This window comes from Ursus arctos, unplaced genomic scaffold, assembly GCF_023065955.2.
Source record: "Ursus arctos isolate Adak ecotype North America unplaced genomic scaffold, UrsArc2.0 scaffold_7, whole genome shotgun sequence".
NCBI classification, from domain to species: domain Eukaryota; kingdom Metazoa; phylum Chordata; class Mammalia; order Carnivora; family Ursidae; genus Ursus; species Ursus arctos.
In genome coordinates this window covers 11080327-11102684 of record NW_026623089.1, presented here as the reverse complement: position 1 = coordinate 11102684, position 22358 = coordinate 11080327, and the positions used below count along the sequence as shown (strand labels likewise).

General features: G+C 39.0%; 1 protein-coding gene across 4 annotated transcripts in view; it reads left to right on the top strand.

The window, feature by feature from the left end:
• The window catches only part of SEC23IP (SEC23 interacting protein), a 42489-nt gene that overhangs the window by 10106 nt on the left and 10025 nt on the right, over nucleotides 1–22358 (top strand). For all 4 annotated transcript variants that reach the window (XM_026494270.4, XM_026494273.4, XM_026494272.4 and 1 more), the window contains exons 5-15: nucleotides 3904–3993; nucleotides 5538–5658; nucleotides 6972–7061; nucleotides 8134–8275; nucleotides 9366–9574; nucleotides 9915–10033; nucleotides 10572–10724; nucleotides 11747–11842; nucleotides 16494–16691; nucleotides 21366–21521; nucleotides 21924–22026. In XM_026494270.4, the coding sequence (XP_026350055.1) occupies nucleotides 3904–3993; nucleotides 5538–5658; nucleotides 6972–7061; nucleotides 8134–8275; nucleotides 9366–9574; nucleotides 9915–10033; nucleotides 10572–10724; nucleotides 11747–11842; nucleotides 16494–16691; nucleotides 21366–21521; nucleotides 21924–22026 (1477 nt within the window). The remainder of the gene's footprint in view (nucleotides 1–3903; nucleotides 3994–5537; nucleotides 5659–6971; nucleotides 7062–8133; nucleotides 8276–9365; nucleotides 9575–9914; nucleotides 10034–10571; nucleotides 10725–11746; nucleotides 11843–16493; nucleotides 16692–21365; nucleotides 21522–21923; nucleotides 22027–22358) is intronic.

Sequence of the window (22358 nt, the reverse complement as noted above, 5' to 3'; positions counted from 1 at the left end):
ACAAGCAGGGGGAGGGACAGAGGGAGAGGGAGAAGCAGGCTCTCCGCTGAGTAGGGAGCCCAACATGGGCTGGATTCCAGGATCCTGGGATCACGACTTGAGCCAAAGGCAGACACTCAACCAACTGAGCCCCTGAGGCGCCCCATATGAACGCATTTTTTTAAAAAGATTTATTTGAGAGAGAACATGAGCAGGGGAGTGGGGCAGAGGGAGAAGCAGACTCCCTGCTGATCTGGGAGCCTGATGTGGGGCAGATCCCAGGACCCCAAGATCATGACCTGAGCTGAAGGCAGATGCTTTACTTAATGAGCCACCCAGGTGCCCCTATAAATGCATTTCTGAGGTATTATCAATTGTACCTGTTCTGGAAATAACTAATCTCTACAGTAGTGACTATGAAATACAATTTTATAACCAAATCGACCCCAAAAGGTAAGCCTTGGCCTAAAGTAAGACAGGTGTTTGTTGGGGAAAGTGAATTGGAAAAGAGGCTTGTTGAGAGCACAGGCTTCAAATTTTTTAAATTTCAACTCATGGTATGAGATGCATTTGACATTGGAATTTAGTATACACATTTATACACACACACATACACACACATTTATCAGAAATAGTAGTGTGTGTTAACTGACTCTGAGGAATAAAAGCCCCTGATTTACAGCATTTGCTGATTTCCTTTTTGAGCTATCTACAGGATGTTAACTGACACAGTTGAGAAGAGTTGTCATGCGTACTCAGGAGCTGGTGTGAGCCTGCTCTCACACACCCCTAAAAACAAAGGCCCATGGAACAGTACTTAACATTTACCAGGTGCCACTCTGATATTTTCTATTTCATTTGAAACATTGATTTTATAATTTATTACTAGTCATCACCCACAGTTTGAAAAACACTGATTTAGAACAGAGTCAGAACCCGGTTAAGAAGAGCAAAGACTGAAAAGAAGGCATAAAATTAATTTTGTTCTTGGAAGTATCACATACCAGGAGGCACAGTCTCCTTAAACATAATTTTAGTTATTTGAATGAGGGAAAAAAGGGTGTAAAGGAATGCTGATATCCGTAGCTTAATTTTAGACCAAAATTATTAAGCAAATGTGTACTATAATTTTTGGTATCTTTGCTAGGACCCTACTGAAGGTATAACATCCTGAGTTTAGTCCTATTATTTTGAAGCTAAGGCACCTAGTCTAAGTAAAGTCTAAGCAGTATCTAAAAATATTCTCTTTATCTCAACTGTATTTGATTGTAAGTGGATGACACAAGCTTTGAGGGTGGGATAGCTGTCCACTTACTGACCATCTCAACAGCACACAACTCTTCTTCATCTGGGGAGATCTTAGCTCTTCTTCAGCGTCTTTCATGATGCTCAGACCAGATCAGGGAAGATGCAGAGGAGGTTAGGAAGTGAGAAAGCCAATGAGAAGAAGAAAAGCAGACATATTTCTCAATATTGTGTAGGTGATTCTGTACTTGTACTTCTGTACTGAGACAAAACAACAGAAGAGTCGGAAACAGAAAACACCTTCTCTTTGATGATGACATGATTATGTGCATAGAAAGTCAGGAGAACTTTTAGAAATACCATTAGGGGTACCTGGGTGGCTCAGTTGTTAAGCATGTACCTTCAGCTCGGGTCATGATCCCAGGGTCCTGGGATTGAGCCCCGCATTGGGCTCCCTGCTTGGCGGAAAGCCTGCTTCTCCCTCTCTCACTCCCCCTGCTTGTGTTCCCTCTCTCACTTTCTCTCTCTCAAATAAATAAATACAATCTTGAAAAAATTAAAAAAAATACCATTAGCACTGTAGGTCTGGTTATAAAATCAACATATATGAATTAATGGTATTCCCATATGACAGCAATAACTAACTAGAGGAGGGTGCCTGGCTGGCCCAGTTGGTAGAGTGTGTGTGACTCTTGATCTCAGGGTCGTGAGTTCGAGCCCCACGTTGGGCATGGAGCCTTTTTTTTTATAAAAGAAAGAAATAACTAGCACCCATAATAAAAAAGAGATGATGCTATTTATAACACTACCAAAGCTATAGGCTAAGTAGAAAAAAGTCTGACAGATACTTTTACGAGCTTGTGGAGGAAAACTGATGATCTCAAGAAATGGAGCTAAATATGTTCACAGATACACAGTTAAGATGTCAGTTCTTCCCAAATTATTTTATTAATTTTATGTAATCCCAGTGAAAATTACATCAGGGTTTTTAAGGTAAAATTTGCAAACTGCTCCTGCATTTTATATGGAGGGTGAAAGTGTCAAGAACAGCCAAGACCCTTTAGAAGAATGGCATGTGGAAACTTGGTCTACCAGACAACATTTATTCTAAAATTATGGATTGAAAGGGAATATGAAAAAATGCAAATAATTCTTAAGATGGTGAAACTTTTCTTTCTTTAAACATTTTTATTTGTAATCTTGCTTTTAAAAATCATAAATAGGGGCGCCTGGGTGGCACAGCGGTTAAGCGTCTGCCTTCGGCTCAGGGCGTGGTCCCGTCGTTCTGGGATCGAGCCCCACATCAGGCTCCTCCGCTATGAGCCTACTTCTTCCTCTCCCACTCCCCCTGCTTGCGTTCCCTCTCTCGCTGGCTGTCTCTATCTCTGTCGAATAAATAAATAAAATCTTTAAAAAAAAATCATAAATAAATATAAAAATTACAAAAAGCCAAGTGAGGAAGAGTCAAAGGGATAGAGGCTGATGGAGAGGAATCATTAATCAGTGACTGTCCAGGAGACAGAAAGAAACTTGTCTTTTTTGACACGATTGTCAAATAATCATTGTTACTAATTTTTAAAAAAACTTTGGACAGTGGGCGTGGCAGAGTTTCCACAATACCTAATCTTGTGTCTCTCTCCAAGAGGCCCTTAGACTTTTTTTTTTTTTTAATTTTTGCCTTGTTGAAAGCAGAATACTATATCTGGAGGAAGAGTAAGAAAACAGTTCAACTGTCATGTCTTTTTTTTGTTGTTGTTAAGATTTTATTTATTTATTTGACAGAGAGCACAATCGGGGAGCAGCAGGTAGAGGGAGAAGCAGGCTCCCCACTGAGCAGGGAGTCCAATGAGAGGCTTGATCCCAGGGCCCTGGGATCATGACCTGAGCTGAAGGCAGATGCTTAACCAAGGGAGCCACCCAGGCGCCCCTCCACAGTCAGTCTTCGGAGTCAGAAAGTTGAGGGTGGGAGTGAACTGCGGTTCTCCCATTGCTACTTGACAGTGTGTAATCTCATGCAGCTGTGAATTTAAACTGTCTACTAGGGGTTGAATTGTGTCCTCCTTTCCAGCCTCCAAAAGATATGTTGAAGTCCTAACCTCTAGTGCCTCCGAATGTGATCTTACCTGGAAATAGGATGCTTGCAGATATAATTAAGATGAGATCATTCTGGAGAAGGGTGGGTCCCTAATCCAATATGATTTGATGTCATACCATGTAAAAATAGAGAATGGGAAGGTTGCATCTGTAAGCCAGAGGACACTAAAGATTGCTGGTAAACCACCAGAAGCTAAGAAGAGGCAAGGAAGGAGTTCCCTGTAGGTTTCCGAGGGACATGGCCTGTTGACGCTTGACTTCAGACTTCTAGCCTCCACAACTGTGAGACAGTACATTTCCATTTGAAGCCATTCGGTTTGTGATACTTTGTTACCACAGGCCTAGGAAACGAATAGGCTGTGTAAACCTTTGTTTTCTCCTCTCTATAATGGGGATAATCTTATTTAGTAGTGATTGAGAGTAATTAATTAAATAAGTTATATAAAGTGACAAGTGTAATTAATTAGTACATGAGAGCCGCTATTACATTATTTTTATTATCATTGTAGTTATACTTTTGTTCCACACTTTTTCTCAATGTGGTATAAATTTATCTTACCGGATTATATTTTTCCACTGTTTTAGGCTGAATATAAAAAAGCAGTAAGCACGAATCAGTGGCACCGTAGATTAGAGTTCCCGAGTGGAGAGACAATCGTTATGCACAATCCAAAGGTAATGTTATTGCTTAAGATACTAAAATGTTAGGTTCGTTTTAATAATTATTTTGCCGAATGTGGTTGATAAATGTTCATTTTAATTAACTTCTGCAGGGGTGTATTTATAAGAAGTTCATTGTTTTTAAAAGTTTACTGTAGTTTGTTCACATTGATCACGGAAACAAAAATAAAATTTTTAATTTTTCTCATGAAGTTTCTGCTTATGGTAGCATGTTAGCTGAAGCTTAGTATGCTCCATCAAAGTTGTTTGATAAACGTTTGCACTCGATCAGAGGTGGGCAGGCTTTTTCTGTAAAGGGCGGGAGAGTAAATATTTAATTCTTCGTAGGCTGTGTGATCTCTGTTGCGGCTGTCAGCTCTGCCTGTGTAGCCTGAAAGCAGCTGCAGATATTACATGAACCAGCGGGTGTGTCTGTTGCAGTAAAACTTTATTTATAAAGGTGGTAGCTCGGATTGGGTATGCAGGCCATGGTTTGTCCACCGTGACCCTTGATGGTGGTTTGTGTCAACTTTTAAAAATATGTCCTCCATTTTCTTACTTGTATTGTCTCCATGAACTTGTTTTTTTTTTTTTTGTTTGTTTTTTTTTTAAGATATTGATTAGGGGGTTCTTTCATTTACCATACTTCATCCCTCTGGGTTCCGGGTTCCTCATCTGCAATAAGTACCTCCCAGGCTCATATTTTAGATAAAAAGAAAGTAATTTATCCAAAAACACCCAGCATAGTGCTTGGCATACAGGAATTTTTCAGAACATGGGCCATTGATTTATTTCGGAGAAGTATACAAGAAAACAAAAATAATTTTAATCCCACCACTTCTGTAGTCCTTATTTGAGATAAAATAAAAACATTTATATACCTACAAAATTTAAACGGTATATAAAGGTGTCAAATCAAAAAAGCCTCTTACCTCTGCATTTCCCATTTCTCCTCCTGATGGTAACTACTCTTAACATTTGCTTTTCATTTGTTTTTGATGCAGACACAAACATTTTGCATACCATCTTGCATGCCTCCTTTTTTTTTTTTTTAAGAAAAATTTCTGTGTGACATGGGACTAAATTTAGTTGATTTAACAGAATATATGTTTTCCTAAAAAGTGGTGGGTAAATCAATTTTTGGCATTGAAATTGAACTTGTAAATTAATTGGGAATCTTGCTATTTAAAGAATTTTGCCTTAAATATTTTTGTAGATGAAGATTCCTCCGTTCTAGGTAATTTTTCTTAATTTCTTATATGTAAACCTGGGTTTTTATGTTACATTTTTAAAATCAAGGTGTACTACTTCCGACTTAGTTGTAGTATTTTCCAGTATAAGCATTGGAAATAAGGGTATAGATCTGCCTAGTTTTAATGGTTAATGTGAACACTAGCAGGACTGTTAAAAATTGTTTTGGGAGAACAATACTAGTACTCGATTTGTAAACTGTTGTTACTATGAAGTAGTTTATTATGTATTGAAATAAATTATTTAGCCTGTAGTGGAAATGAACTTGGTCCTGAGGTCTGTCATAATCCTTCCGTCCTCTCTTGAAGGTTATTGTTCAGTTCCAGCCTTCGTCAGTGCCAGATGAATGGGGAACCACACAAGATGGACAGACAAGGCCCAGGGTTGTAAAGCGTGGAATTGATGATAACCTTGATGAGATTCCTGATGGTGTGTATAGTTTGTTTAGGGCCAAGGTCATTTTTAGACTCCTCTATTTTAGCACCATTTTTTAGAATGCTGAGAAAAAAGAAGCCATTATTAGGACTACCTGTCGTAACATGCAGAAATCAGCCAGGTTGGCACATATCTTTATTTTATTACTTTTATATCTGTTTATTTTAAAATTTAGAATTCTGTTGAAGATATACAAGCCATATGATGTAGATTGTAAAAGATGTATTGTTGTGAAGAAGTACTTTGCTGGTTGAAACTAGGCTTTTGGCAATATTTTTGAGCTTTTGTGATCATGTCTCGTCCAGTTTGTGTTGCTCTGTACGGAAGTTGGCAAACTTTTTCTGTTAAGGGCCAAATAGTAAATGTTTCAGGCCATACGGACTTTGCTGCATCTATTCAGTTCTGTCATTGTAGTGTGAAAGCATCTGTAGATGGTTTCAAATGAGCACAGCTGTGTTCCAGTAAAGCTATAAAAACCAGGCAGTGAGCAGGATTTGGCCTATTTGACCAACCCCTGCTTCAGTGTAAGTGCTTTGATTTCTCCTGTTATACCGTTTAAAATACAGATTTTATTTTGATGATTACATATTTCATTTTTTTTCTTTGTCTTATGAAATTACACATATAAATAAGTGTTCTCATATTATGAATGTGAACAAAATAACCAGAGGCAAATAACTTGTAGTTGTTTCTGTATGCCAGAGTAAAATAATAGATTTAACTTGGTTTTCCTGTGTATAACTTGAAGATGTTGTAGTATGTAGAATATATATTATATAGGAAAAGGGAAGGATTTGGGGAAAATATTTTATTCATTAATTTATTTTATTACACCCGATGTGGAGCTTGAACTCATGACCCCAAGATCAAGAGTCGCATACTCTTCCGACTGAGCCTGCCAGGTGCCCCATTGGGGGAAATATTTTAAGGTTTAATGTTGGCATATTACTTTTCCATGTGGGTCTTAGTCTTCTGGGGAATTCTGAAGAAACCATAAAGGTTATGGAGCGTCAGTAGGTACAAAACTGCTGGTTATCATATGCTCATAGTCTCTGAGATCACAGGTGGCATGCTTCCTCCACCTCTTGGTCTAGTTCACTATTATTTGCCAAGATGGACCTTGAGCTTTGTTCTTCTCATTTCATAGAGAGTATTGAAGCTTATTAACTTGGAAGGGTCTTAAATTTCTTTGCCCAGTTTGTGATGACAAAAGGGATATTTAGAATATTGCTATTTAAATCCGAAAACCCAAACAATTTTCCAGCTTGTATGTATGCACATAGGCATGTATATTATTTCTTCTGTAGGGGAAATGCCTCGGGTTGATCATTTGGTGTTCATGGTACATGGCATTGGACCTGTGTGTGACTTGCGCTTTAGAAGTATTATTGAATGTGGTAAGTATTAGTCATTTTATTTCATGGAATGAATTGATAAGTAATAGAAGAACTTTTAAATGTTCATTTTTTTTTAAAGATTTTATTTATTTATTTGAGAGAGAGAGAGTGAGAGAGTGCACAAACAGGGAGGAGTAGAGGGAGTGGGAGAAGACTCCCCGCTGAGCAGGGAGCCTGATGCGGGGCTTAATCCCGTGACTCCGGGATCATGACCTGAGTCGGAGGCAGATGCTTAACTGAGCCACCCAGGAGCCCTTTAAATGTTCATTTTTAAGAGTTTCCGGCTGTTTACTACTGGCTGAGAAACTGTAAGAGGAGATTTAAATGGTCACTGGGAAATAATTTGTACTTGATTTGCTCTTACGATGTGGGTAACTCATAAAATCCTAGACTAAAGGATTAGAAGGGATCTTGAAAATAATTTAGCCTTTCTGACAGACAGCCTCTGCCTAGGCACTTCCGGCAACTGTAGGTATACCTGTGCACTGAACTGATTTAAAGTGAATTATTGAAAGAAGTTTTTAATGGAACAATGAATGTGCCTGTTTTACTTAAATTTTTGAAGTTTTATTTTTATATCTGTGTCATAATAGTTCATATTTATTGAATACTTGATTTGTACCAGGCATTTTGCATGGATCCTATTACTCACCTCTCACGATAAACCTTGGGGGGGGGGAACAGGTGCTGTCACTGTTCTCCCCACTACTAGGTGAGGCACTGAAGTCCATGGGCGTAAGTTAACCTCTCCTGTAGCATGGTCTGTGGGTTCTCAAGCAGGAATCCTGTGGCAGACAGTTCAATTCCAGAGTCTGTACCCACACTGCCATGCTGCCTTCCAGGAATGGTAGTTCAATGTTTATCAGTCATTTATACATTCCTCTAAAACATTGAAAAAAAAGAGCTTCCTAAAGGTTGGGTTTTTCCTTTTTGGACTGATTTCATCATTTTTTTTTCCTTAAAAAGTTTGTTATATAAAAAATCTAGCATATTTGAGGGAATTACTAACTACCCATCAAGCCCGGAAATTAAATCAATTTAATTTGTCTTCCCTGATTTTTTTTTTTTAAAGTGGATGATTTTAGGGTGGTTTCTCTGAAATTGCTGCAGACACATTTCAAGAAATCTTTAGACGATCGGAAAGTAAGCAGAGTGGAATTCCTTCCTGTTCCCTGGCATAGTTCCTTGGGTGGGGATGCCACGGGTGTTGACAGGTTTGTGGACTTTGATAACTCATCGTTCAGATTGGTCAAACGCTGATTCAAAATTTAAACCGTAATATGAAATAGTTTATTGTAACTTCAACAAATGTGTTCAACAAATCTATTCCTTTATGTAAATGATGTAGTTGCTCTGACGTAGGATTTAAACACTGACTGTTAATGATTATACGCTACTTTTCTGTGTGCGCACGCATATGTCTGTGTAAATATTTAAGGGAATCAGAACTGTAAGCCAGTTTTAGAATACTGTTGTCATCTACCGTAGTTCAGACGGGGGCTGTCCTGTACATTGCAGGATGTTTGGGAGCATCCTGGCCTCCACCCATTGGACAACACCCCACACCCCCAATAGCCAGAAAGATCTCCCGTCCTTTTTAAAGGCCAGCAACATCTCTAGGCACCGTGACAGCTAAAAGTGCCTCAGTCGGTTTTGAATGCTCCCAATTGAGAAACACAGGTTTAGATAATATTTATCCTAGGACACAGGGCTAATAACGTATCTGGATTTTAGTGAAGATCATAAATATTTCCGGGTACATGGTTTAATAAAACTAATTCTACAAACAGCATTCTGTGTTATTCCGTGTATTATTCCATGGTAGGTCCTGTTGTGATGAGAGTGTAATCTCTCTCTGTGGGTGTTCGTGCGCTCTACTATATCCACCCTCAAATCAAGAAAGATTTTCAGTGCATCAAACTCCTTTCTCTTTCCTTGCTATATTCCTTGTTTTCCTTTCCACCACAGTTTTTGTCAGGTATCCTGATTTCCAATTAATTGGAAGAAAAATGGAAAAGCAGCCTTTCATCTTTAAAGATAAAATTAAAATTTTTACATAGGCCCTATTTTATGTGATAACTCTGGGGAATCCCCAAAGTCATAGTACAGGTGTAGGCACACATCAACTTTTTTGATTTATCTTGATTCATTTTTAATAACTTGTCTACAGAATCAACTCATAATTAGTCTGTGGGATTCTTATACTCATTGTATATTTAGAAATCACTATCTAAACTTTAAAAAAGCCTGTAGATGTAAAGTGGCTAGTGACTGAACATCCTTTTTTTTTTCTTTCTAAAACAGGAATATTAAGAAAATCACTTTACCAAGTATTGGTCGGTTTCGTCATTTTACCAATGAAACCTTGCTAGATATTTTATTTTACAATAGCCCCACCTACTGTCAGACAATTGTGGAAAAAGTAGGAATGGAGATAAACCGTCTGCATGCACTTTTTATGAGTCGGAATCCAGACTTCAAAGGAGGAGTCTCTGTTGCTGGTCACAGTTTAGGTAAAACTGTCAAATATCCACATTTTAAACATAATTTTTATTGAATTATCACTGCTTCTAGTGAGGGTAACATTGTTAGTACAAGGTTTAGAATTATTTTAAGTTTTATAAAGGGTAGACATGAATGCGTTGAGTTTAGGTTCTGCCTTTGCTTTTCAATTACCTAGGAATGCTTTATATTTTAATTTATGCTGCTGTTTGGTAAAATAAGAATATTGATCAGATCTTGATGACATTTAACTTTTGTATGACTTCTGCCTACGGACTTTGGGGAAAAAAGTAGGAAAATTTACTTATAAAAGTATTAGTCATTATAAAGCAACATGTAATTTTTTTTTAGGGTCTTTAATATTGTTTGACATCCTGTCTAATCAAAAAGATTTGAATTTGTCAAAGTCTCCTGGGCCTTTTGCTGTTGCTAATGGAGTTGTGAAGCAGCCACATTTTCAGGAAAAGCAGGTATGGCCTGGTTAACATATTTAGATTAGAGATGAAGCCAAATAGTTTTCTGAAGTCTGAACTGTTTCCTGAATTTTTTTTTTTTAAATTTATTTAAGTAATCTCTATACCCAGTGTAGGGCTTGAACTTGCAACCCTGTGATCAAGAGTCCTATGCCCTTCTGACTGAGTCTGTCAGGTGCCCCTGAAATGTTTTTATAAATCATAGTGTCCTGAGGTTTATAATAAGTGTGATAGAATCATTTAGCTTCTTTGAGTTTCTCACTTGTCTTCCTTATGGATTATAAATTTAAAATGGAGAAAGTTTATGATTTAAAAAAATGTTAAGTAAATTATTGCAGAAAACGGGAGCAAGAGTGATTTATTCAATTGATGTACTTTTTTAGAATATTCAAACTTTGGATGATAAACTACCTGAAATTATGATTTCTGTATGGAGCAAAATTGTTTAAGATTTGCTGTTGATCAGGAGACATTTTATGGGAGTTTTTCTGAGGTTTGCAATGTTCCCCTGCCTTTTTTTTTTCTTTTCCTTAAGGTGCCTGAAGAGCCAAAGTTGACTTTGGAGGAGTCTTGTGACCTTGATGTTGAAAATGAAGAAGTCCTAAGTTTGCAAGAAACTCTGGAAGCACTTAGCCTCTCTGAATATGTTAGCACTTTTGAAAAGGAGAAGATTGATATGGAATCTCTGGTACTGAGGATAGTTTGATTCTTTTTTTTTTTGGTGGGCAGCAAAGCAAAGTTTATTGAGTGATAGTAAAGTGATAGTATAAAGCTCCCAAAGAGGAAGGGGACCTGAGAGGGTTGCCCTGATTCATTTTTTTTTTTAAAGATTTTATTTATTTATTCGACAGAGATAGAGACAGCCAGAGAGAGAGGGAACACAAGCAGGGGGAGTGGGAGAGAAGCAGGCTTATAGCAGAGGAGCCTGATGTGGGGCTCGATCCCATAACGCCGGGATCACACCCTGAGCCGAAGGCAGGCGCTTAACCGCTGTGCCACCCAGGCGTCCCTGGTAATACCTTTTAAAATACAAAAAATATTAAAAAAAAAATACAAAAAATCTTTTGCCCCAGCAATTTTCCAGGAATAATGCCAAATACAGAAATATTCACATAAGATACCTATAAGGATGCTCGCCGCAGCGCTGTTTATGATAGCAAAACCTGTAAACACCTTCCGCGTGCGCTGGTCGGGCGCTAGTGAAATAGTTTATGGTGCTGCACGTAATGAGTTGTAGTTGTTGCATGAATGAGGCGGTGTCAGAGATAATGGCAGGCAACGATTTCTAAGATGCGTTATGTGAAAAGAGCACAGTTCAGTCCCATTTGCATAGCAGTCTACACACACAAGGAAAACCACGTAGGTGCTGTGTATACAGAAGGTGTATAGAGCCTCAGAGAACTGGGTGGTTGGGACAGGAGTGGAGGGGAGAGACTTCATTGTCTGCTTGGCTGTGTAGCTTTTGAATTTTGTACAACATGCATGTGTTTGCTGCCAAACATGACTAGGATGGCTTAGATGTGGAGGGCTTAGATTTTATAGCCTAAATTAATCCAGGATTTAAAAGCAAATTGACTTTTAAAAAATTGGATCTTAGATTGCTTTCGATGGTATGGGTTTGTTTTTTTTTTTTATCATTTCCTGATTTCAGTTTCACTTCATCGATCATTAGACCGATTAACTAATGTGCTTGTTTATTTTCTTTTAAAGCTTATGTGTACTGTTGATGACCTGAAGGAAATGGGCATACCCCTCGGACCCAGAAAGAAGATCGCTAACTTTGTGAAACAGAAAGCAGTTAAACTGGTAAAGGTCATTTGTGCTCTAAAAACAGAAACCAAAGCTCATCTTTGACTAGCTTGTTTATATTTTGGAAGTTTTTGTTAATAGCAGTATGGTTAGGCCAGCTAGTGTGCTCCCTAGGCACGCTGGGCACAGGGGCGGAGCTGATGGGCATGCAGACTTGGGAGTCAGCCAGAAGTGGAGTTCAGTCCCAGGTAGGGTAGCTGACCAGCCTGGTTTTTCTGGGACAGAGAATTCCCAGGATGAAGGACTTTCAGTTTTAAAATTGGTATTTGGGGATTTCCTGGGGCAAAAACTTGGGTAAGCCCTGGACAGGCGGATGAATTGGTCATCCCAGTTCAACTGCTTATTAAGTCCTTATTCATGAGCAATTTGCTTAACTTTTTAGATCCTTAATTTCTCTAATTTCTAAAATGTGAACGAGGGTTGGATTAATGCATGTAAGCTTAGCCCCCAATAAATGTTAGCTCATTTTCTCCCTTTTTAGTCCTCACCATCTAGAGAGATAAGAATAGACTCACTAAAATCTCATTAAATAACCCAAAAACAAAAATTCTGAACAATACAAAACAAGCAATAACTAAAAAGCGTGTAGAAAGAAATAGAGCAATTGGGAAAAACTCACTTGGTTCATTTTATTTTCATTTATTTATTTATTTATTTGAAGATTTTATTTATTTGGGGGAGGGAGAGAGCGAGCGAGCGAGCATGAGCAGGAGAGGGGAGGAGCTGAGGGAGAGGGAGAAGCAGACTTCTGCTGAGCAGGGAGCCTGATGAGGGGCTCAGTCCCAGCACTCTGAGATCATGATCGGAGTTGAAGGCAGATTCTTAACCGGCTGAGCCACCCAGGTGCCCCTAATTTTCATTTATTAATCAAATTAATTTTTCAGAGATTTTCTAAGTACTTAAAAAATTAATACTTAGGGTGACTATTTTTTTTGTTTACATGGTCTATGTTGATCCATCTTTTGAACTTCTGTGCTTCTTTTATTTGTGTTACATATTTACAGCTTAGGATATGTCACTTCATATGTAATAGGACCATAAAGTCAGGACTGATTTGTTCTGATTAGCTTAAGCAAATTGAATTATTTAAGATTTTATTAATATCTTTTGGCTCAGGCACCTTGTTAATATTTGGGATTTGGAGATGAATTGAGGGTATGTGGTGCAGTTAGGGGCAGAGATTTGACCACAAGTGACTCATTGGTCCTGTAACAGAGTGCTGCCCATGTTGTCAGAGCCAGGGGAGGGGTGGCAGTTCTGGCCTGGGGAAAACGGTCTGGGGAGGGTCAGAGAAGACTCCCCCAAGTGTTGATGTTTGAGCCTGAAGGAGAAGTAGGATCAGGGGAAATGGCCTTCCAGGAGTGGGCTTGTGTTTACCTGTGGCTGAAATAGCAGGTGAGCTGGGAATAGGGTAGGACAAGGGGTCCTGGAGGCTGGAATGGCAGGTGTAGGAGCTTGGATTTTCTCTTATAAGGGAGTGGTTCTCAAGAATGTTTTTATGGGCATGAGAGTCATGGTGCTTTTAAACAAACATTGTGAAATGCTGACCTGCTTATTAATTCTATCACAAATTATAATTTAGTACCAAATCATATGTTTAGTCTAAATTTTAATTTTAACTTTAGAAATTTTAAAATTTAAAATTATGAGCAATGAACTACGTTATGTAAAATTTCAGCCGTGAGCAAATGTGTCTGTAATAAATGAATTTTTGAACATATTGATTCCTTCCTGGTTTTTCCATTAACATTTGCTTTCTTTTGCTATTGGCTAGGGCCTACTGGCTGATAAGGAGTGCTAAAGGAAAAAAAAGGTGCTAAGCTTAAAATGGAGACAATTCTATTATCAACTTGATTAAAAATTTTTTTTGGGGGTGCCTGGGTGTGGTCAAGCATCTGACTCTTGATCTTAGTTTAGGTCTTAATCTCAGGGTTGTGAATTCAAGCCCTGTATTGGGCTCCACGCTGGGCATGGAGCCTAGTTAAAAAAAAAAAAAAGTTTTTGAAAATCCTATAATTGGAAGATTGTACTTTTTGACCCCCTTTACCCATTTGTTATACCCTCCAACCCCCATCTCTGGCAGCCACCAATCTGTTCTCCATTTTATGTTTGTTGATTTTTAGATTCCGCATTTAAGTGAGATCATATAGCATTTGTGTTTCTCTGTCTGACTTATTTCACATAGCACGATGTCCGCAAGGTCCATCCATGTTGCACTTGGCAAGAGTTCTTTCTTTTTTTATTGATAAATAATATTTCTTTTTTTTTAAAAAAGATTTTATTTTTATTTTATTCGACAGAGATTGAGACAGCCAGCGAGAGAGGGAACACAAGCAGGGGGAGTGGGAGAGGAAGAAGCAGGCTCTCAGCAGAGGAGCCCGATGTGGGGCTCGATCCCATAACGCCGGGATCACACCCTGAGCCGAAGGCAGACGCTTAACCGCTGTGCCACCCAGGCGCCCCGATAAATAATATTTCTGTACACACCACGCACAAACATATTCATCCACACACACACAACAAAACTTTGTTCATTCATCCATCAGTGGACATTTAGGTTATTTCCGTATATTGGCTATTGTGTAAACAATGCTTATGAAATTGGGGGTACAGTTGTCTTTTCAAGACAGTGATTTTATTTCATTTGGTTATACCCCTAGAAGTGTGAAATGTTGGATCATATGGTATATCTAACTTTTGATTTTGGGGGGGACCTTCATACTGTTTTCTGTAGTGGCTACACCCGTGTACATTGCCATGAACAGTGCACAAGGGTTCCCTCTTCTCCACATTATTTCCAACACTAGTTACCTCTTTTGTTTTTTTTTAAAGATTTTATTTGTTTATTTGACAGAGATAGAGATAGCCAGTGAGAGAGGGAACACAAGCAGGGGGAGTGGGGGAGGAAGAAGCAGGCTCATAGCGGAGGAGCCTGATGTGGGGCTCGATTCCATAACACCGGAATCACGCCCTGAGCTGAAGGCAGACGCTTAACCGCTGTGCCACCCAGGCGCCCCAACACTAGTTACCTCTTGCCTTTATTGATGATAGCTATTCTAACAGGTGTTGGGTGATAGATACCTTATTGTGGGCTGGATTTGCATTTCCCTGATGATTAATGATGTAGAACATATTTTCATATACCTGTTTGGGATGTGTATGTGTGTCTTCTTTGGGAAAGTGTCTATTCAAATCCTTTGCCCATTTTTTAATTGAATTGATTAAAAATTTTTGTGTGTGAATTGGACCATAGTTTCATTTTAGTGCAGTAAACCTCTTGCTTCAGTTTCCGAGGGGACGTTGTTTGAGAACCCCTGCTCTAAGGCAATGGGGCACTGAGAGGCTGTTGGCAACCTCAGAGCACTCATTGTAGTTATCCAGTGACTCAGTGAGATATGATGGGGGTATAATAGGAAGTGGAAAAGAAGGCTGGCAGACAGTTTTATTTCTTCTGTATTATTGCCTGCTGAATTAAACAATTAGACTTGTTTCCCTGATTTCCTAGTGTTTGAAAGTCATTAATAGACAAGCCCGATTTGGCCAGCTTTTTTGTTCAGGCGCCACGGGTGACTTTTAAACAGAGACGGATGCAGTCACATGCAGCATGGGGAGTGAGGGCCGCTGAAGGGGGGGCTTCTGGTGACCGGGGAAGTCCACCCATGGCAGCTGTTCACATTCCCCTGGTATGTGGGTGCTGTGTCAGGCTGTGGTCACTGAGTGGATTTGATCTCGTTACTATAGGGATACACTGGTTCCATAGATGCTCCCAGAGCTTTGGTTTACTTCCTTATTTATGGAAATACGTGGATCTTAAGTGTTCAGCGTAGTAAGTTTTGAAAGTTTTTGCACCTGTGTAATCACCATCTAAAGCAAGAGTTAGAACATTTCTGTCACCAGGTAGTTCTCTCATGCTTTTTCTCGTCCGCTCCTCCCGCTGTACGACTACTACTCTGGTTTCCGTCACTGTTGAGTTTTGCCTGTTCTGCAAGTTCGTATAAATGGGATCAGCGTCATGTACTCTTTTGTACCTGGCTTCTCTTACTCAAAATAGTGTTTTTGAGATTCATCCAATTATTGCATCATTTGCAGTTCATGCCTTTCTATTTCTGAGTCGTTACTCTGTTGTGTGACTCTAACCACAGTGTGCTTGTCTGTTCTTCCCAAAATGGTTTTGAGGAAAACCTGTCAGTGGCTCCATGCACTGGGTGTAAATATGTTGAATGAGGAAATCTCTCCCCAAATCCACATCTTTATAGGAAGTATGTATTTCACAATTATATGGTACTTTAATCTGTCTGAGTTCATAATGGAAAATAGTTGGCATTTTGTATTAAAATTTTAAGTTATTATAGAAAAGTAGCATGCATAGTGTAATGATAGCCAGTATTTAGATTTAACTGTAGCTGTTTTGCTGTTTTTTCTTATTCTGTTAATCATTTGTTTTTTCTTAAGAATTTTAAAGTAAATTGTAGAAATCATGGCATTTCTTCCCTAAATATTTAGCGAGTGTCTCTAAGGACATTTCTCTGATCACCACACTGCCTAAGAAATTACTGATCATTCCTTAGCATTGAGATAGCATGTTCCATAGTTGACAGCTGATTAACTTTTCCTCAGGGTTGTGTTACGAAATGTTGGTGTTTCACAGGAACAGAAAAAAGCAGCATCAGAAAAGAAGGCAGTGATGGCCGCTTCGACAAAGGGACAAGAGGAAAGTGCTCAGAAAGCTAAAGAAATGACTTCTCTCCCCTCGGAATCTAACGGGTCCAAGAGGAAACTTCCAGTTGGTGCTTATGTGTCCTCTGTGCATGTTGATTATGAATCTTTTGAAGTTGGCACTGGACAGGTAAGTTTATGTGTTGATTAGGGCTGCATAGTTTATACTGGAATCACATATCTTTATTATTGGAGTTGGCTTTAAATTCTTCAAATAGTCAACATTTGTGGGGGTGTGGAGAAAACATTTTCCCTCAGTGAGATTGTATGCTTCTCTCAATAAAAAAAATACTTATTTTGAAATTTATTTTTATTTCTTCCACCACTCATTCTTTTATAACATGAGTCTCTCAAAACTACTAGCAACAGAGTGGCAATAGTTAGAAAATCGTGTGAACACAGTTGTCCCTCGTTACCTGCTGTTTAGCTCTCTGTGGTTTCAGTTACCCATGGTTGGCTGTGGTCTGGAAGCAGATGATCCTCCTTCTGACGTATGGTCAGAAGGTCAGTAGTAGCCTAACGTTACGTCCCAGACAAAGCCTCCATCATTCACCCTGCTTCATCTCATCACGTAGGCCTTCTGTCTCACATCATCACAAGAAGGCGGCTGAATACAATACAAGAAGACATTTCAGGAGAGACAGACTACATTCACATAACCTTTATTATAGTATATCGTTGTAATTGTTCTATTTTATTGTTGTTGTTGTTAATCTCTTACCCTGCCTAATTTATAAATTGAACTTTATTGTAGGTAGGTACGTATCGGCAAAGACAGAGTATGTAGAATACAGTCTTATCTAAAGTTTCAGATGTCCATGGGGGGTTATTCGCTTTGATAAGGGGGGACTACTATATACTTAAATTTCTGTGAGAGAAACTTGCTGTGTTCACTTAACTTACATGTTTTAGTATTCACAATTCTTCCCTTGCAGAAAAGTTTCTATAAAAATTGACCAAGGAGTCGACAGTGCCCCATTTAATAATATACTTTAATATACTTATATCTCAGTGGCTTAGAAGTATTAAAATCTTTTTAGACCTTGTTACTTTCAGTGTATTTATAGTTGTGTCTGTAAGGTTCCATTACCCTAAGTGAATTCAGGACTGATTTAAAGAAGGCAGAAAATGGAACAGGGTACTCATAATAGCCTGTTCACGCTTTTAAAGCCAGTTCTTCTTATTTTTATTTTTTTAAATTTATTTTTATTTTTTTATTTTTTAAAAAGATTTTATTAATTCATTTGAAAGAGAGAGAGAAAGAGCACAAACAGGGGGAGAGGGAGAGGGAGAAGCAGACTCCCCGCTGCACTGGGAGCCCCATGTGGGGCTTGATTCCAGTCCCTGGAGATCACACCCAAGCCGAAGGCAGACGCTTAACCGTCTGAACCACCCATGTGCCCCTTAAACCCAATTCATTGATAAAGATTGCATTTTAAAATGTCTTTCTTTTAAAATATAAGCAAACTTGAACATGCATTTTTTTAAAAAGATTTATTTATTTGACAGGGAGAGAGAGAGCACGTGTGCACGGGCGCTCAAGCAGGGGGAGTGGCAGGAAGAGGGAGATGGAGAAGCAGGCTCCCCGTGGAGCAGGGAGCCTGAAGTGGGGCTTGATCCCAGGACCCTGGGATCATGACCTGAGCTGAAGGCAGATGCTTAACCGACTGAGCCACCCAGGCGCCCCAACTTGAACATACTTTAGCAAATAAAGGGCAGATATTTCCTCACTTAACTGTGAAGGATCAGAGTACAGAAGGAGATTTGTGGAACCAGGAGCTCCATATGACCAGGACACTCTCACTGTGTGCCCCTCTCCGGGAGCTGGCCTTCTATGAACCTGGAATCATGGGTGTCATTGTCTGTAGGCTCATCTCCTTATAGCTTTATGACCACGGAGGAAAAGGAATCTCCCCTGGTAGGTCCAGTTAGGAAAATATACTTGACCTGGTTTGAGTTACAGGTCCATTTTGGCCAATTCGTATTGCCTGAGGCATGGGGCACAGGTTGTTTAACCCAGCCCAAGTCACATGCCACCTCCATGGTGGGTGGGCCAGTGTGGGCAAGTAGGGTCTGTTACCCAAAGGATTGTGGGGTAGTGTAAACAATAGCCTGTGTGCATCATTCATTGCCAGAAATCCAAGAAGATCTGCTTAAGCAAGAGAGAAGAAAAAATATCATACTCTCTTTCGCCAGAACTAACCGTTGTGAACTGTTTGAACAAGGCCTTCTAGGCTTTTATTTAAGCATGTATTTATATATATGTTTTAACAAAAATGGGGAAATACTACATATAATGTTTTAACATTATACTGCTGTTTTCAAACAGTATATTATGAATATGTTCTCGTGTCAGTAAATATTTCTCTCATTTGTAATGACTGCTTTGCTTTACTGTTTGGACAGATAGTGATTTATTTTGTCATTTACTTTTTATTGGATGTATTAGTTTGCTCGGGCTGCCATGACAAAGTATCACACACTGGGTGGCTTTAAACAACAGAAATTTATTGTCTCAGTTCTAGAAGCTGGAAGTTCAGGAGTGAGGTGTCAGCAGGGCCATGCTCCCTTTGAAACCTATAGTGGAGAACCCTTCTTGGCCTCTTCCAGCTTCTGGCGGTTTGCCAGCTGCTCCTTGGCTCATAGGGGGAGCTCTCCAGACCTCTGTTTTCACATGCTCCTCCCTGTGTCTGCATCATCTTCCCTCTGTGTGTCTGTCTCTGTGGCCAGATTTCCCCTTTTTATAAGAACACCAATCATGTTGGATTAGGGCCCACCTAAATATCTTATTTTAACTTGATGACTGCTGTAAAGAACCTAGTTCTGAATAAGGTCTGAGGTACTGGTACGTGTGTCTCTTTTTGTGGGGGACACAGTATGTAACCCATAACATTGGACGTGTAGGCAGTTTGTAGTTTTTCACTCTTTTAAGCAATCCAGTGATGAACACTTTTAAACCAATTTTCTGTGCACATTCTTTGTTATTTCCTTCAGTTAAATAAGTAGAAGTGGGATAGGTGGGCCCAGAAATGTACACAAGAAAACTCTGGTAGTTACTTCCACTTGCCCCTGAAAAAGCTGTGCGGGTTTCTACTCTTGTAGGCAATTATTAAAACTGACCCCTCTCCTCTTTCCTCGCTAACACTGGTGCTATCATTCTCCTTTACAGATAGGTAGTGTTCTCACTTTTATCACTTTCTTCTGAAGAAATGACTTTTTCATGAAAAACAGAAGATTTTTACTTTCTTCTTAGTATTTCTTTTATCTCTCTGATAATCTTGTAGGGAAAATGGCGTCTCACCGTCTTTCTGAATGTTAGAGATGTTAGATATTTTCTCGTATGTCTTCTAGGCATTTTTCTTTTGTGAAGTGTTGATTTTACCTACTTTTCTTCTGAGTTTCATTTCCTTTTCAGATATTTAAGAAGTTCTGTATGTTAAGGATATTAGCTCTTTGTCATCTATGTTGTAGATACCTTTCCAGTTGGTAATTTTTCTCTTAACTTTGTATTTTCTTCTTCTTCTTTTTTTAAATTTTATCTGGAGCTGGGGGAAATGCATAATCTTGAGAGCATGTCCGGTGTGGCCCTCATCAGTAGCAGAAACCATTGAATTTGCAAGCATAAGGGCAAGCCAAGGGATGTACAGTCTAGACTTTGTTAGAAAGGGCAGCCTAGTGTAGTGGAAGGCTCATTGGATTTGGAATTTGAAGGCTCGTTTTGCCACTCATTGGCTGAGTGCTCTTCGGTGAGTGATGTCATCTATCTGAGCTTCATGTCTTCATCTAGGAAGTGGACGTGATAATCCCACTGTACTTCCCTTTCTGGGGGCCTCTGTTGTGCACTTGGGTTATGCCGTTCATTTTTCTTCGCTCTCAGGGTACTGGAGTGACAAAGACCTATATCCTGCCACTGAGCCATGAATGTAGGTGCTTTCTCCTAGTCTAGGCAGTTGTCAGTGAGCTGAGGGGCTACTTGCAAGCTGCCAAAACAGAGGCTGTCTTGGGACAAATCATTTTTCTACTGGAAAGAAACTTACTTGAACAAAGATGGTAGTTGTAAGAGAAGTAACAGTTGTTGAATGCTTAAGATATGCCAGCCAGGCTCTGTGCTAAGCACTATGTGTGGATTAGGTTTTTTATTTTCAACCCCATTATGAGTTTGGCATTGTTATGGTCCCCATTTTATAGATGAGGAAACAGGCTGAGGCAAGAGAGGTTAAGAAACTTGCCCAAGGTTACACAGGAAGGCGTGGAGCCAGAATTCAAACCCAGGCAGTTTGAATCTGGAGTCTGCAGTTTTAATGGTATTTATAATTAAAATAAATATAATGCTTACTATATACTGTGTGTATTATGCTGTACAACAAGTAAAAGTATAGCCAGGGGATGTAATAGTCTTTGAAGATTTTAAAGAGAATTTTTTTTTTTTTTAAGATTTTATTCATTTATTTAACAGAGAAAGAACAAGCACAGGCAGGGGAAGCAGCAGGCAGAGGGGGAGGGAGAAGCAGGCTCTCCGGTGAGCCGGGAGCTGGATACGGGGCTCGATCCCAGGACCCTGGGATCATGACCTGAGCCAAAGGCAAATGCTTAATGACTGAGCCACCCAGGCGCCCCTGAAGAGAAATTTTTTTGTGCCTTTAAAATAGCTGACAATGATTATAAGCATTATAGGCCACACCTAGAGTGGCATCATCTGCATTGAGATGCTTTTTATTAAGTGCAGTTCCAGCTTGAACATTTGAATTTTTTATCATATGACATTGGAATGATGATCTTACATTGTTTTTTGATTTTTTTCTAGGTTTCTGTTGTTTACAACTCATTAGACTTTGAACCAGAGATTTTCTTTGCCTTGGGATCTCCAGTTGGTATGTTTCTCACTATTCGAGGAGTGGATAGGATAGATGAGAACTACAGGCTTCCTACGTGTAAAGGATTCTTCAATATTTATCATCCAGTGAGTGACTTGAACTACTTTTTATTTTGAAGATGAAACACCTACATAGAAACACCGATCAGATCATCCTAATAGATTCTCAGATTCTTATTTCTTGGGAACTAACTCTGATTTTGATGTACAACTCAACTCTTTGTCCTAATAGAGAATAGTCTGATACTATACTGTCTAATAAACTTTTCTCCCAGAAAGCCTTTGTTCAAGGAAATAATTCTGTTGCTTTGCTTGCAAAGTAATTTTATTCACACATTTGGAAGTTATCTTATAATTACCAGTAGGTGAATAACTTGTGAAAAAAATCAAAATCTCTGGTTTTCTAGTTATCCGTTTTATTGCCCAATTAGGATACATAACTCAAGATAAGAGAGCTTTTCTTAAATTTCCAGTTCCTTTTTTTTACAGCTTGATCCAGTGGCATATAGATTAGAGCCTATGATTGTTCCAGATTTGGACTTGAAAGCGGTTCTCATCCCACATCACAAAGGCAGAAAAAGACTTCATTTAGGTAAAAAGCAAATACTGTGAAAACTTGTTTCCTTCCTCTCATTTTGTAATCTGTCAGTCCTAATGAATTATGTCCTTCCTGTCATTTGTAATTACGAAAATTTTAACACTAGGTCCTTTCTGACAAGATTAATGTTATTTAAGTGCCTGCTCTGTTTAGAACCTGTTTATTAAATGTTCAGAAGAGCTATAAAGAAAGTTTTGAATGACTTGCTTCTCCTTGATGACTTTCTTCTTGATACAGAGTTCTGATGGTTGAGATGCTTAGGAATGGGGCAAGTTGGTACTAAAGTGATAGATTTTGATAGAACTTGCTCATAATGTTTAGAGTTG